This window comes from Equus asinus, chromosome 6 (assembly GCF_041296235.1).
Source record: "Equus asinus isolate D_3611 breed Donkey chromosome 6, EquAss-T2T_v2, whole genome shotgun sequence".
NCBI lineage: Eukaryota > Metazoa > Chordata > Mammalia > Perissodactyla > Equidae > Equus > Equus asinus.
The window spans coordinates 81,999,584-82,016,042 of NC_091795.1; the positions used below are offsets into that span (position 1 = coordinate 81,999,584).

The following is a 16,459-nucleotide window of genomic DNA, read 5'->3' on the forward strand; positions in this document are numbered from 1 at the left end:
TGCCAGCCCAAGCACGCACACAGGTAAGTTCACCCTCTCCTCAACGACCTCAGCAGGCGTGCCAGGCCTGCCCCACACCAGGGTGCTAAGCCGCCTGCTCGTCCTTACTGGAGACCCAAAACCGACCTTAATTAAGTTCTTTCCTGACTGCTGCCAGGTGCGCCCTTCAGCGGGACAGTGTTAATTCCAGCCTCCGGGGGCAGAGATCCAGCCCCCTTTCCGGGCACGTCTGCCCTTGCGCTCAGCTCCTAAGTGGAAACCCCCCTCCCCATGGCCCCCCTTCCCATGGATGGGGGAGTTGCTTGTTACGTTGCCCTGCCGGGAAGTTCTCCTCCAGAGCCCACATGGGCGAGCCCGGCAGATATATAAGGACCGGGAGAGCGACCAGGACCAGGCGGCGGCGAAGGAGGAGAAAGAGAGGAAGAAAAGTGACCAAGAGAGGCCCCCAGCATCCTCGCCCCGGCGCAGCGGGAGTCGCCCAGAGAGCAGCATCCCCGCGGCAGGTAAGGGCGCAGCGGCGCGGAACCCCGCTCTTACCCTGGGGGCCCTGCCTCGGGATGCTCTCTCCCAGCTCCCACAGCGGACTCGAGGCGCCTTTGGCTCGCCTCGGTCCTGAGCTCTTTGAAAACTTTCTGTACTGAGCGCGGCGTGGGAAGCCGCCCGCCGCGGAGCGAACGGCTGCGGCGCTGAAGATAGTGCTTCCAGGAGCTGGCGGCCGCGTCTGCCCCGGGGAGTGGGACTGCTAGGACCCCGGAAACTCTTAGCGCCTTCTGGGGACAGCCCGGTCTTTTGGCTCCTCTTCCTCCCCATTTCCTGGGTAGGTGTAACTTCTTACAAGATACCATATAACTCTAGCTCAAATTAACGTTAGAAAAGGGGGCAGGAGAGGAAAGGCTAAAAGTCATAATAAACTCCTTGTAGTCTAGGCTTTTTGGAATCCAGACCCCTGAATCCTCGTTTCCCTGCCCACTCTGGAGCACCCGACGTGGCTGCGCCACGGCGCGACCCGGGTCTCCTCTTCCACAAAATTCAGCCAGGGTGGAAAGAGGGCGCCCGGGCGGGAACTGTCCAAGGTCCTGAACCGCCCTGTCTGTGCACTACGTAGGACCGCAGAGCGGAGGCAGCCGTCTGAGCTCACAGAGGCTCGGGCAAGGGGCGTTTCCAAGGAAGAAGGGAGAGTCTGCAGGGCATTTGGATCCCTCAGATTCTTCAGTATAAATGGGGAGGTGGTGGCTGTCACAGAATGGCCAGAAGGAGCCAAGGAAAGTAAAAGCGTGCATTTGTTTTGTCAATTGTTAAGATATGCACAGATTATGGTTTACTTAAGGAGTTTATATTCCTTTGACACTTATGCTTTAGGACTTGATCATGTGCAAGGACACAACTCTGCACCTCTGCTCCTCTAATGTTGACAGAAGGGCGTGGCCAGTGAGGGTAACACATGAAATGTTTTGTTTAGCTCATAGAGAATTCACCTACACATATGAATTCCAATAAATGTAGCTGTATTATAAAGTTAGTCAATTAAAAAATCACAAATTTCTATTTATTTTTCTAAGGCTTTCAATTATTGGGTTATAACACTCTCCTTACCTGCAAAAAGCCCAATATTTGACATCTCCCCATTACGTTACTACTTTTAAAAAATGACACAAGGTAATATTTGTTCATTGTAGGAAAATGGAAAATACACATAAGAAAAAAGAAAACAAGTTGCTTTCTGGAAACTACCTAACTTTTTAGCAGTAGAATGGAGCTTTGAGAGGGTGGGGAGTGAGAATGTCACCATGTTGGGCAACACAGCCAGTAGGGCAGAAGGAGAGGAAATGCTCTCTGGTGCTTTTCAGAAAGGCCTGAAATCATGAGGTAGGTTTTTAGAAAATGATCACTTCAGAATGGCCAATTTTGAGAATTGAAATATAGTTGAGGGAACTGTCAGACCTGTATGATTTTACTTCTTTCTCTACTAATATGTTCTTTTACACTTGTCAACAGTGATATATAACTAGCATTTTTTCTGCTTCTCTTGTAAATTGGCATTTTTCTGTGCCGTGTGGTCTCAGAGCTTTAATGTAAATTGCCTTGTCCACCAAGTTCAGGCTTTATACTTGAACTGGAGAATCAAATGTCTACCACAGGAGCAGCCTGTCCCCCATCATGACTGGACACCACGGTTTGACCAATGTTCTCCCAAACGCCCCTTCAGCCTGAGATACTGATGGGCCGGCTCACTGGCTGCCAGTGCCATCTAACGGCTGTTCTGAAAACAGGTGGTGCCTGGCAAGCATTCAGAAGGGAGCCCTGAGCTGGCTCAGCTTTGGGGGAAAGGAATGGGGGTGGGGCAGAGAGAAGGAAGTGGCTGCCTGAAGTAGACAATGAGATCCAAGGAGAGCTTTCACTTCTAAAGGCTTCCCTATAAAAAAAGATTTGGCCCATGCCTCCACAAATACAAGATTCCTTTAGGCAAACATTTTAAAATGCAATTTTCCATTAGGAGAGACAATTAGTCTTCCACACATTAATGTAAGTTACTTTTCTCATCTAATTACGTTTCTTCCTAACAGCTGGTTGAGATCTTCTGAAATCCAAAATGATTTTGAGGTTGGTGGTAAGCTGATGACAGAACTCAGGGTCACTTCAGGGGCCTGACCTGGGTGAGGGGGGACATGGCAGTGTGAGAGCTAGAGGGCTGGGGAAAGGGTTGGGCACAGGGGCCAATAGGCAGCATTGGCACGCCTCTTTACCTCCTCCTGACCTCTTGACTGCAGCAGCTGCCCAGAGGTACTTCCTGACTTCTCCACGATGGGAGGAGTTCCCTTCTGCTGTGTCTCCTTCCCTTCCACATCTACCGCATCTTCAAGTACAGCTATTTCAGACTACATTTGAGACACTCAGAGAACAAGGGGTCTGACATATAATATGTTTAGAAGATGAGCCGGTTTTAAAAGAATGAGGGTCTGCTTTACAAATAAATTTCTCCAAATTTGCAGGGGTGTGGGAAATAGTGATTACCTGAGTGGTTTGTGTGCAGGACATCAAACTAGGTTGGCTGAGGCTTTGGCTAAGCTGGTCAGAGGTTTTATTTGCCTTCATGCAAACCTACTATTTATAGGAAATAAGAGTTTCTGAGGAATGGTAGGGTCCTGGGGGAGGAGGAGGGAAAAGACCATCTTGAGCAGGAGCTTCAGAATCCTTTATCTTTTCCAAGTTACTGCTTGGCTCTGGAGCGTTAGAACTATAGCTTCATGACGGTGATGAAGTAGGAAAGCTGTGTGCTAGCAAAAGGAGAAATTAGCTTTCCCTTGTCATGAACACACAGGTTATTGTCTCTCTCTGGGCCACAGTTTCCCCATCTCTTAAATAACAGGCTGGACAAAATGACCCCCCAAATAGCTTCCAGCCCTAATCTCCTTTGGGATCTGATTTTTAACATGAGATAAGGGGGAAATTGCGCATAGTTCACCCAGGTCCCGCCTCCCTCCTCTCTACCACAGCTCACACCACCACCCTGAACACCAACTTTCTTGAACTGCTCCTGTCCTCAAAAAGCCTTGAGCTCCACAAGTGAGGGTGTTGTTAATGTTGGCTCACAGTCCTTCCTGGTGAGTGGCCAACATTGTTCTGCTCCTTGCAGGGGTCCCACCAATCTTGTTTGCCTCTGCAGAGCCTCAGCCTGCCTGCAAGATGCCGAGATCGTGCGGCAGCCGCTCGGGGGCCCTGCTGCTGGCCCTGCTGCTTCAGGCTTCCGTGGAAGTGCGTGGCTGGTGCCTGGAGAGCAGCCAGTGTCAGGACCTCACCACGGAAAGTAACCTGCTGGTATGTGGGCCATGGGTGCCATCTTGTTTGGGCATCAGATGGGACTGGGGCTGGGGCTGGGACAGTAAAAGAGAAATGGGTTTGGATTCATTCCCAGAGACATGGATAACTCAACCCAGGGCAGGAACAGACCTCTAGGGTGAAGTCAGAATTAGGTCAAGGAGGGGGAGGAAGCAGCTTCAGGAAGCAGGACCAGATGGGTCTGGTCCACAATTTCTGCGTGATTATCTTTGCTTCTTGCCCTGTCTTCTTGTATGGAGACCCCACTCCATTTAAGCTATTTAGAGATAGTGCCATAAAAATAATAATAACAATACTAATAACAGTAATGACAATAATTTATCCCTCAATCTTACATTTTCAATCTTTTAGCCCCCAAATTATCCCTTTTTAAATAACCTCATATCACTTGCCATCTTAATTCCATTTTTCTTCCCTTTCTATCTACTACCAGTTACAAACCCAGCGAGGTAGCACCGCAAATCACCTCTAGAGGGAGAAGGAAAACCCAGGTGCCATTTTCCTCTAACTGGTGCCAAATGTCTCATGCCTCTTCTGGAGGACTGACCTTCTTGCAGCCTTTCCAGAAGCATGTAAAGGCCCTTTGTGCCAGGCTGGAATTCCCTCCAGGTCACAACAGGGTGTGTGTGTGTGTGTGTGTGTGTGTGTGTGTGTGCGCGCATGCGTATTGGGAGGCATAAATGAGCAATGAGACCAAGCAAGGACTAAAAGACGGACTGCTGGTGTTAGTGACTGAGTTCCATCCTGCTGCCAGCACCTGCCTAGGGAGGGTGGAACACACATCGCTACATTCTGTTTTTTGTCACTGGAGAGCCTGAGTTAAAGTGTAGAGAGAGACTTTCTCAAAAACACAGAGCAGGTTGCAGGTGGAATATGAAACAGAAACAATGAAGCCAGGGAACTTCTGTGAGTTCTAGTTTAGAGAGATCCAAGAGACTCTTGGATGACTCTTGAGAGACATGAGATGAGATGACAGGGAAGTAAACCACCCCCTCCCAGGGCTCACTGATTGGGGAAAGTACAGGATCAGCTCAGAAGTCTTGAAAGTACCAGAGAAAGTGCCGGATGGGCGTGGGAAAGTTTTGAGGCATGGTACAGGGAGACGGCTGGGCTAGGGCAGGAGGTAGGTTTGCAGATCACTGGGGTAAGGTTGAGGCCTTATTGAAAATACAGGTCCTAGAAGCCAGACTTCTACTTCTCCCACCTGGGGAGATTCTCCCCCAAATTTCAGGCCAGTGTCCCTCCCAGACTCAAACTGAACCATATTTATTTATTCAATATTCCTTAAGTCCCAACAACCAGCACCCACTGGCCATTTAATTCCCATGTATCAGACGTATAACGGGAAGACGGTGACCCTGCTCACAAAAGCTATGGGCCAAGTAAACCACGGAGTGGGAGGGGGGTTTTGTGGTAGCTGCGGGACAGAAGTGTCAAGGGCTACAGGGGACAAAAGGGGGCGATGCCCAAGCTGAGTCTCAGATGTCCGTGAGGGCCAAGCAGGCGGGGACGGCCGGCGGCCTGGGCAGAGGAGCCACTGCAGCCCAAGCCCCGCGTTCCCGGCCAGCACGTGGAGAGGGCACGGGGAACGGAGGGCCCGGGCACAACGCGGGGGGTGCGGGGCGGGGTGGCCCTCACGCACCCGCTCTCCCGCAGGCCTGCATCCGGGCCTGCAAGCTCGACCTCTCCGCCGAGACGCCAGTGTTCCCCGGCAACGGCGAAGAGCACCCGCTGACCGAGAACCCCCGGAAGTACGTCATGGGCCACTTCCGCTGGGACCGCTTCGGCCGCCGGAACAGCAGCAGCGGCGGCGGCGCGGGCCAGAAGCGCGAGGAGGAGGAGGTGGTGGTGCTGGGCGGCCCCGGGCCCCGCGGCGACGGCGGCGATGGCGGCGAGGCGGGCCCGCGCGAGGGCAAGCGCTCCTACTCCATGGAGCACTTCCGCTGGGGCAAGCCGGTGGGCAAGAAGCGGCGCCCGGTGAAGGTGTACCCCAACGGTGCCGAGGACGAGTCGGCCGAGGCCTTCCCCCTGGAGTTCAAGAGGGAGCTGGCCGGGGAGCGGCCCGAGGGCGCGGCGGCCCCCGCCGTGCTGGGGTACAGCCTGGTGGCGGAGGCCGAGGCGGCGGAGAAGAAGGACGAGGTGCCCTATAAGATGGAGCACTTCCGCTGGGGCAGCCCGCGCAAGGACAAGCGCTACGGCGGCTTCATGAGCTCCGAGAAGAGCCAGACGCCCCTGGTGACACTGTTCAAAAACGCCATCATCAAGAACTCCCACAAGAAGGGCCAGTGAGGGCGCGGCGGGCCCGGGCTGCTCTCCCCGGAAGTCGGCCCGAAGTCCCCGCTCCTCGCCTGCCCTCCTGCCGCCTCGCAGCCCGGGCGGTGACAGCGGCAGATACTCGGCCTGTTTAAGCTGTGTGTAGTTAGTAAATAAAACCTTTCAAGTTTCACATCTGACTCTGACTTTGAATGGCGACTGGGTGAATACAGTTAAAATATATATGAGTCAGACAAAGAGCAAAATATATTGGAGGCGAGACATAATGGTTTCCATGTGACCCAGTGGGAGTCTGTCACATGGGACATAGTAGGAATGGAAGGAAAATGTACTCCCCTCCCATAAATGGGTCTTCAAGGGGGCAAATAGTTTGGGTGATGGCTCAGGGTGGCTACATTTCCCACCCTCCGTTGGGTGGGAAGACTGCTCAGCTAGCAGATGCGTCAGTAGGGAGGATTCCTACAGGAGCCACCCTGGCTCTGGTCCAGCTCCAAAAGCCAGCCCAACATTGATGAAGCCCACCCGCAACTGGGAGGGCTCTCTGGGCTGTGAGGTGGCGAGCTGTGGTGACGCCTCCCTGCATCTGTAGCTATCTGTGACCTTAGGTGAGTCTCTGAAGGAACTTCTCCAAGATTTAGTTCTCTCATCCACCCCTCCCCAGCATGAGGGCTATTGTGAGGACTGAGAAAATGGGTGTGATCTTTTTTATCACTGAGAAGCTGTGTGTGAGAGCCGAGGGTTGGCATTAGCTCAGATTTGACTGCACTCCCAGGCTACTGGCAAGTATTTTCAAACACAAGTTCTCGCCCACACAGACACACAGCCATGGAGACACATCTGTGTAAATACAACGCAATATACACAGATGCTTCTTCCAGTCCCTCGGGCTCAAGTCTTGAAGTCCTCTATCTTTTCCCCCTTGCTCTCTCAAGCTCTCTCCTGGTGTTGCTCATCCTCAGTGCTCCCTGCTCAGGCCTCCACTATCGAACAGCTTCTTAAGCAACTGGCCTCCTTGTTTCCAGTCACTCTCCTCCATAACCCATCGTACATAAATTCTTCATATTAATGCATACAGAATCTTGCTTTCTCCACATTCCCTGGCTCAAGAGCCAAAAAGGTCACCCCAGGGCTAGCCCCGGTGGCCTAGTGGTTAAGTCCAGCACACTCCACGTGGCGGCCTGGGTTCAGTTCCTGGGTGTGGACCTACGCTATGCTGGTACCGGATCACATACAAAAAGAAGATAGATTGGCAACAGATATTAGCTCAGGGAGAATCTTCCTCAGCAAAAAAAGTCACCCAACTCCAATTTTCTATCAATTCAACACTACACGGCATGGCATGCAGGGCCTTTATCAACAAAGTTCACCTTTCTTTCCAAACCCTGTTTCCACCACTGGTCTTGCTCACTCTTCTTGTCTCATCCTCGGCCTGGAATCCCCCACCTTCCCCCACCATTGTGAATGTCATCCTCTTTTCAACATGAGCCCAGCCTCAAGTCCACTTCCACTGGGAAATTTGTGATCTCTTCCAGCTGAGCCTGCTCATTTTCAGTGTTTCTGCAGGCAGCCCCTCCTGACGGGAGGACACAGTTTCTTGCTGCACGTATGTCTTCTGCTCTCCTCTCTGGGAAACTCTACCCTCTGCAAGCACATAGACCAGGGGTTGTGTTTCTTTTGTATGTCCCTATGGTGTTTTCACAATGCTGGGGTCATGGGTTTGCAGCCACACACAATTCAAAAGAGACTCACAGATACTTATATACACAGACATGCACACATACATGTCAACTGCATTAGACACACCAGTGGACGGTACAGATCAAAGCTAGCTGGGAAACACCTGTGTATGGCACTTACATATATGTCCCCATATCTTGATGTTCTATGAGTTCAAAATTAAAGAAAACTGGAGTGCACCCTGGGAAGTCCTGAATCAGAAAGTCAGACTCCTAAGATAAGTCTCTCCCAGTGTGGGTTACATGAAATGGGGCTAGATTCCAGCCACTACAGTGAAGAAATGGCCCAGGCCTTCCCATCAGAGGATGCTCCCATGCTGGGAACACTGGGCCTCAAGTTTACATCTTGGTAGCATCCTTTCCCTACCCTCCTTCCTTTTGAGGCAAGCAAAGTAATGGCAGGTAGGGGGTGGCTAAATGTCAGCGGTTAATGTTGGTATTTTCAGATCCTGTTTGCATCTCAAAAAATCATTTACTCTAAAGAAATAAAAGAGACAACCATGTGGTGACAACATTAACATTTATTTGAAAAGGGCATCATGAAGGCTCATTGGGAAATCCCGACTAATAGTGGTGAAGAATGATCTTACTAAGAGTCCTTCTTCCTACACTCCCCCACCCCTCTTTCCCCTTCCTTAAAACTAATTTGATTCAATGAGTTTCAAATACAGAAAACAGCCACAGGCACTAATTCTGCGCTCCCATATAAATACGTCAGCTATTATATACATACATTGTCAACTATGGACTACATTACACACACATGCACACACACGGGCACACACACGCTCAGCCAGGTCATGAAGGTCTAAATGGACACAGACATCTTATAAGGTGTGAGCTGCAGCATTTGTGGATTTACAGCTCTGCACTCCACAGGCCGGAATCAACAGTCACGGAGGAAGAGCTTAAAGAGGAAGATGATGGGCTGAGGCCTCAAGGTCCCCTGAAGGAGAAAAGACCTGGTCAACCTGGCTGAAGCTGAAAGAGAGCACACAGAACTGCCATCTGGCTCCAACAGACCACAGAGCCTCTCCCACAGCCCCCGTGACTTCTCCCCACTTCCCCAGCTGGGCAGGCCTATTGTGACCATCCTTCTGCAGTCTTCAGACCTATGCCAGATTTGAGACAAGGGGTCACCTTAACCTGAAGATTTCTAGGGTTAATGGGATGAAGAAGCAACTCACTGCCCTAAACTGTCTCCCCAGATGGAAGGAAAATGCCTTATTTCAGCAAGGTCAATGGGTCAGGGGAAGTGACGTGGCCTGCCCCATGAGCCGATCTCCCTGTCTACCTTCAAACATAATATTCAGCCTAACAGCTCGGGTCTAGTCCTTTCCCACAGGCCCCTAGGTGGCCAGCTGCCATTTTATGGTCATGAAGAGGAACTGGGAGAAACAGCCTCACTTCTCAATGATACTCTCTGTACCCAGGTCAGAAGGCCTGGACAATGGAAGAGCAACTGGAAGGTATTCTGACCCAGGGGACCCCAAAGAAGCCAAGAGGTCTGGCCTTTGAGCCATTTAAAGGTACCCCAAGGCTGTTCTGGTTCTTAGGCCAGCTGGAACATGTCCTCTGGGACCCAGAACACCCAAGCAAAGGGCAGCGCGTATATGACCCTTGAGCCTCTTCAAGCACTTTAGATAGTCCCAGCCCCACTTTTCACTGCTCTTCCATCTATGTTTGTGTACGAGATGGAGGGGGACAGAGGAGAGCATCTGAGGGCTTTTCTAGTTCTTCTTCTGACCTGCTCAGGCTCCTTCTCTGGCGAGGAGGTGTTTAGGAGTCAAGAAACCACTTATTTCTACTTTTCAGAGAAAGGAAATGTGACGAGACACAGGGCACTGGTGACCCCACTGCAAGGAAAACAGAAGGAGCCTCCAGGATTGCATTGGTGCCTTCTGCTGACCTGCTTCTTACACACTTAGGTGACTCAACCAAATTAATAGAACTTTCAAATCTCAAATACATTCATGCCTATTAAGTTCTTTCAGCAGAGCACTAGCCAACCCTACCCCTTGCCCATGAAGCAAGAGTCCTCAGTGGCTTCGGGGAGCAGCTGATCTGGATGGGCTTGCTGGCTCCTCTGAGCTCAAAATCACAACAGAGAAGGGGAGCAAAAGGGTCAGTCACATTGCACAGTGCTGCCAGACTCCAGACGGCATGCAAAGCAGGAAGCAGCGACACTGGACCGGGGCCTGGGCACCCACCAAACTCTGCTTTGCCTCTCTCCCAGGACTTGTGGCGGGTGAAGGAGACTGCTTAACCTATCATCTAAATGTCTGTTCACGTTAACATGCACCTTAAACTTTCTGACTCTGAGGCACATTTAGCCAGAACCCAGGTTCTACTCCATGTCAGCAGGCAACCTAATATTCTACCGAGTGTAAGCTGAAACTGAGGAGAGGGTGGGTGCTCAAAAAATAGCCAGTTCTCCAAAAGAAGCACATCTTTGCTAAGCAACGTGATGTAAAGAAAGAGCTGCTCTGGACAGAAGCAGAGGAGCCAGCATTGAGCGTGTGAAGAATGGGAATCCTGCACCTCTTTCCTCACGGTTCCCAGGGTGGGGCTGAGGGGGAGACAGCTGAAAGAACCTGCAGGTCTCTGGTTCTAGAAAGAGGCTCCAGCGCCATGACTCTCAAGTCCCAGAAGCTGGGCCCCGAGGGCGGTGGTCAGGGGGCAGTTGCCATGGGGTGGACCCTAAAGTCAAGTAGGCACAAGAAACAGGGTTTGTCATCAAAGCCAGGCAGGGATAAAGATGGAAAGATCCAGTGAGGAAAGACATGTTTGTGGCTCAAGATTTAGATTTCCTGTAACGTTTCTTCCAGAGGTTATTTGCTTTCAAGTTTGTCTCAAATTATTTTAAAATTGGTTTAATAAAGAGATATTAAAGTAAAAAGAAATCTGAGTTCATGCTTGTAAAGTTGGGTTGAGCATTAGCCAAAAGCCAGAGCACAGCAAGAAGCTGGGGGTCAGTGGGGGGCGGGGGTAGCACAGAGCTGGGCTCCCTGGGCCCTGTAGTCATGCAGGCCATCTGGAAGACACAGGCCCACGGCACAGAGGCAGTGACCAAGAGTGGGAACTACAGGAACAAAGGTCAGATAGCCCCCCATCCAAGAAATTTATTGAACATGTAGTGGGAAAATGCGTATGTTAAGGTTCTCCCAGTTTGGGAAAATACCCCTCTCTGTTCTAATAATCAGGCTTTCACAGTGCATCTGTGCAGGGCCAGGTGCAGGAGTGTGACCCCGGGTGTCCCAAGAAGCCTGCCCTCCCCCTGGCAGAAAAGCCTGCTTCTGACCCCACCCCACACTGCCAAAAATTGTGTCCTCAAAAGGGATCATTTGGGTCAAGAATTCTACTCACCCTCCCGCTTTTTAAAAAGTAAATTCCCCAGGGAGGAATCATTTGACCATTCACACCTTACTGTGAGTTATGTCTGCTCAGAAAAGTTGTGGGAAGTCTGACTGGAAAAGGGGAAAAGGGCTATTTTGGACCATAGGGTGCTGCCACGGGAGGAGGCCCCGGTGAGGTTGTGCCGGAGGTGGCTCTGGAGGCATAAAGGCCCCCGGAGTGGGGATGAGATGGGGAAGCGGAGAGGGCGCAGCAAAAGGCCTCTGGCTCTGCCAGAGCTCCTCCTCCGCACACGGGCAGACGGCACGCGGGAGAGTGAGAGCCCAGAACCCACAGGGTCTCCCCCACCTCTCCCCAGGCCTCAAGCTTGGAGAGTTGGCACAGACGTCCAGGCTCTGTCCAAAGAGCGAAGAGATCATTCCGGTATTAGGTGCTGGATCCTTCTTTCCTCGAATGAGACATCCAAAAGGTTGACTTCTGACATCCTTGAGCCACAAAGTGCTACTCCTCCCCCAGCTTTCCTCCCCAGCTCCCCACCCAACCAGGCCCAAGCCTCTTCCATAGGAGGTGATGTGGGCAGGCCTAGGGCCCCTGCAGTTCCTCCTCCTTTTGAGTCATCTAGAACCAGATTACCTTGTGCTGTCCTCCCTCAACCCAGAGGCTGTAGAAACAAGTTGGGATCCTCAGGAATCAGAGCATCAGAGAGAGAGAATTCAACTCAGAGAAACATCTAGAAGGGAGAGAACCACAGGCAGACCCAACCAGCTCCCTGTGAACAAAGGAGGTGAGGAGATGCTACAGAAGGACGTGGCCTTGCCGGCCTGCCGCTCCTCTACAGGAGGCAGGCCCACACTGATGCTCCCTGGCACAGCCACCCAGCCCCCAGCCTGTGGAGAGCCAGCCCCCGTTATCGCTGTCCCCCATGGTGTCTCTATGCCAGCTCTTGTGTTAAGGGCTCACCATTAACTAATAATAGAAAGAATCACGGAGAGACAACTGGTAGGGTGAGCAGGAGAGTGGAAGAGACACCAGAGACTTAAGGGCCTTTGGATCCTCCAGTGGGGAAGGAGGGAGGGGATGCTTGGAGGAGAGCAGCCGGTCCATCTTCCAGCTCTCACACGCCACTGCTTTACAAGAGGAGCTTGCCTTGCTTCCTTCTGATGGCAATCTGTGGCTTCCTTTGACCAACTGTGTGTCCGTCTAGTTCCCTCTTGGGAGAATGGCAGCGGTGCCCCCTACCCTCTCACATCCCCACGAAAGCCCTTCACTTGCTACACAAAGTAGGAGCTTCTTGGGACCTTTGCCTCTCTCTGGAGAGCCCCCACGATTCTTGGCCCCTGGCTGACACAAAGGAGGAGACAAAGGGTGCAGGTGAGATGCTTATTGGCCCCAGAGGGGCAGGTGGCCAGCTCTCCCTCAGGGAAGACAAGGAGGAAGCGAGAGGGCCGAGAGGGGGCCTGAGGCTCCACCTTGCTTAAGTTGGGGAGGTGCTGCCATCCGAGGTGCTTTTTCTCTGAGATCCCAGTTAGATTTCCATGTTGTAGGGGTAGGTGTGAGGGCGAGCCCCTCCCTCAGACCCCACCCCTCCGAGTAGCTCTGTCTCTTGAAATTCAGTATACACACAGATCAGGAAACTTCATCTCGTAGACAGGGATGGAGTGGTTCTGGGGCTGGCCGTAGGCTGCGGTGATGGTTCCTGATGGGCTTGGGGGGGGCCTGGGGCAGGAACACATGGATGAGAAAGACATGAGGGGGGTTCTGGGGTCCCACCCCATGCCACCAAACAGAGCAGCTGATTCAGGTTTCTCTTTAGGCAGGAACCAGAGACTTTGTCACTCTGTGGGTTCCCAGGTTTCAAGTTCTAGAATCTACAGCTGAACATCAAGCTTCATTGCAGGTTCTCCATTAACACTGTTGCTTTAGAAAGTAAAGCACAAGCCTGAGACACAAGGACTCCTGGCTCTTTTCCAGGCTCTCTCTCTCTCTAGTTTCTGTTTCCTTGTCTGGGGAGAGTTGGTGCCTGACTCCAGCCCTGGAGACAGGGGCTGGGAGGAGGGAGGACTGAAACAGGTGTGAGGGGAGGATTCAGGAGGATTCCCAATGCTGGGCCACAGAGGTAGGGGTCCCCTGCCCAGGGCTGCCACTTACCGGATGGTGATTTCAAAGATCTGATTGAGTTTGCTCTGCAGCAGTGATGCCTAGACACAGACAGAGGGAAAGTGAGCTGGGGGCTCCCAGCACCTCGGCCAGCTGACTCACAGCCCGCCTGGCCAGGGCACGTGCTGGAGGTGCAGGGCAGCTGCAGCCTTCGGAAGGGAGCTGCTGTGAGCTCCTTTCCAGCATTGATCCATGGACCCTGACTGTGGCTTCAGATCTGGCAGAGCCACTCAACTCCTCCAGTGGGGCAGTAGGGCCTGCTGGGCATGGAGTCAGGAGGCTCAGAGCTGGTTCCAGCTCTTTCCTTAACTCCCAAAGAGCAGCTGTGCAAAACTGGTGGGTTAGGGAAGATGCTTTCTCTGGTCCTTCTGGCTCCAACTAAGTCCATGTACACGGAGAGTCAGACTGTGCGTGTCTTCAGTAACTGGACCTCAACTCTGAGCTCAGGAAATGAGCAGTGTCTACCTCTTAAGATGGAACAAGAGGTTAGGACACTATAGGCCCAGAAAAATCTGGATTACACTTACGTGTATTTATCTATATTATTAGATAATTACTATAATATATTAGAAATATATGTATAGTATAATCTTATAAACCAATGTTACTGCAATAGAAAAAGAAATATATTGGAAATATATATATTGTATATGTAAAAGAAAAGAAGATTACACGTATTTTTATTGAGAGGAAAAAGTACAATAAAAGTTATTTGTACATTTTGGATGTTTACAATTATGTTTCATTGTTGCTAAGATGGAAACTGTGACTAACACATCTTGGCAAATAATCAGTTTCAAGAAATGTTTGTGCTCTTCCCTTAAGTGTAGACCTGTGTCCTTCCTCCTACTTGTCTGGCACCCTCTCTTTTTGATCTCTTTTCCAAGCCAGGTTGTTCCATTCTCCTGCAGGATCCCTGGTTGGAAGCATGCCCCGTTGCAAACACTGGCCATGGCTCCTTCCCCATTGCTCTGTAACATGGTGATCATAATGGCACCAACCTTGCAGAGTTGTCACAAGAACGAAATAAGCTAATAAATGTAAGATGCTCTGGTGCACAGTAAGTGCTATTTTGAACTTGCTATTATAATTATTATAATCTGTCTGTTTCAGGGCTAGCCCTAGTGGCCTAGTGGTTAAGTTTGGCGTGCTCCACTTGGGCAGCCTGGGTTTGGATCCTGGGCATGGACCTGCACCACTCGTCTGTTAGTGGCCATGGTGTGGTGGTGGCTCATACAAAAAAGAAAAAAAGAGGAAGATTGGCAACAGGTGTTAGCTCAGGGCGAATCTTCCTCAGCAAAATTTAATAATCATCATCCTCCTCCTCCTCATCTGTCTGTTTGATACAGAAGCTCCCGAGGTCAGGGCTTCTTCCTTCTGTGAATATTGTGAGGTCTGGAGGAGTGTATGACTAATAGCCAAGTCTTTTGGCTCATTTGGCTCAATGTAATGCCAGGGCACTGTTGGGATCTAAACCCTAACTTCTGGGTGACAAAAGTGCCAAGATCTCCTAGAAACTCAGTCCTGCCCTGGACCCAAATTCAGTGTCCCATTGGTCCCCAAGGACTCGCCCCTGTTATGCCTCACTTACCCGGGCCCCACAGTGTGCTGCAATCTCTTCAAAGGGTGCCTTCTGGAACTTCTCTACGACCTGCCGCCGCCGTTCACGCTCCTGCTCCTCCACTGCCACACTGTCCACTGCAGCACAGAGAGCTGGGTGAGCCTGGAGGTCCCGCCCCACTGAGGCTGGAGCAGGGACTGAGAAGACGGAAAGATGGGTGGACTCCCCAAGGGGAGCACTGTCTGTAATTGCAGCTCAAGCCTTCCCTCTGCTGATGAGCAGGGCATGGTGGCATGGAAGGTGTGGTGCCATCACTTGGCCCCAGGAGGGCTAGACTTCTGCCTGAGCGCTCAGCCCCCTTCCTTGTGTAAGCATTTGAGAACTAGTTAAGTGGACCCTTAAGCTGAGCTTTTAAAGCCCCAAGAAACTGCATTGCCGCTAGGACGCTTGAATGGAAGTTCCTGAAACAGAAAGTACTCTGGAGGTAATTCGAAAAGGGACATCAATAATGGAAATGCCAACATGGAACCCCTATGGCAGAGCAGCCTGAGGCCATTTAGTTTAAGGTTTCTACATATTCCTCTTGGTATCCAAAATGCGTTAGCAAAAAAAAACGGGGAGTGTCAAGTATGTTCATCACACTTTGTTCAAGAAGGCAAAGCAGGGGCTGGCCCCGTGGCTGAGTGGTTAAGTTCATGTGCTCCGCTTTGGCGTCCCAGGGTTTCGCCAGTTCGGATCCTGGGTGCGGACATGGCACCACTCATCAAGCCATGCTGAGGTGGCATCCCACGTGCCACAACTAGAAGGACCCACAACTAAAAATACACAACTGTGTACTGGGGGACTTTGGGAAGAAAAAGGAAAAATAAGATCTTTAAAAAACCAAAAAAGAAGGCAAAGCAGTGTGCACATTCAGGAAGAGTACCACCGAAGAGAACAAAAATAAAAAGGTTTGGCATTTGAAGGTATAATTTGTCATCAGTTATCAGAAAAATTCTACTTGGAATTTTCATTGCTCAATAACCCAGACAGATGAAGTAATTCTGCATTTAAAAATCTTTTGCAATAAATATTAATATGATTTGTTTTTAATATCTTTCATTGGCCAACTTGTTCTTTTGTATCAAAATCTACCACAAAATAGTCAAAGTATTTATACAAAGTTGCTTTTTACCTAACTGACTGTAACCCTCAATGGATTCCTTTTAAAGGCAGCTGTCAGTAGAAAAAGGGTTGCCTGACAGGATACACATTGATCCCCATCAGGACAGCGGGATTTTTAATCGCAGCTTTGGTAGTTGTGATGTATTTAGAGGAAGCCACCCAGCTCTCCCCTCACATCTGTGCTGAAACACACTGGGGAGGGCAGCAGATGGGGCTGCACACACCCACACGCATTCCCAGGACCCACCCGACCTCCCATCCAAACCTCCCCTCCAACTGGAGGCCCCTGGGGCCTCCCACTTACCAATGGCCTTCTTTAGTGTCTCATAGGTGATCTCCTCTGCAGGCACTCGCTGAGGGAGAGGGGACAGAAGTG

At 51.0% G+C, this 16,459-nt stretch overlaps 2 protein-coding genes across 8 annotated transcripts in view; one reads left to right on the forward strand and one right to left on the reverse strand.

The window, feature by feature from the left end:
* Positions 1-345: 345 nt before the first annotated feature.
* POMC (proopiomelanocortin) lies at positions 346-6,283 on the forward strand. 2 transcript variants are annotated; one of them, XM_014856937.3, is made up of 3 exons: positions 346-503; positions 3,665-3,816; positions 5,494-6,283. In XM_014856937.3, the coding sequence occupies exons 2-3, from the start codon at positions 3,685-3,687 to the stop codon at positions 6,124-6,126; spliced, it is 765 nt and encodes a 254-aa protein (XP_014712423.2). In that variant the 5' UTR covers positions 346-503; positions 3,665-3,684; the 3' UTR covers positions 6,127-6,283. The 2 variants fall into 2 exon arrangements, with proteins under 2 accessions (XP_014712423.2, XP_070368599.1); XM_070512498.1 differs by having other exon boundaries at positions 356-503; positions 3,635-3,816.
* Positions 6,284-8,349: 2,066 nt separating this feature from the next.
* Positions 8,350-16,459, reverse strand: part of EFR3B (EFR3 homolog B) — an 86,675-nt gene continuing 78,565 nt past the window's right edge. For 2 of the 6 annotated variants that reach the window (XM_044772065.2, XM_070512497.1), the window contains exons 20-23: positions 16,388-16,436; positions 14,950-15,056; positions 13,350-13,399; positions 8,350-12,917 (exon numbers count right to left, since the gene is read on the reverse strand). In XM_044772065.2, the coding sequence (XP_044628000.1) occupies positions 12,812-12,917; positions 13,350-13,399; positions 14,950-15,056; positions 16,388-16,436 (312 nt within the window). In that variant the 3' untranslated portion in view covers positions 8,350-12,811. Of the gene's footprint in view, positions 12,918-13,349; positions 13,400-13,981; positions 14,330-14,949; positions 15,057-16,387; positions 16,437-16,459 lie in introns of those variants that run through there. The other 4 variants (XM_070512495.1, XM_070512494.1, XM_070512496.1 and 1 more) reach the window with 3 other exon arrangements.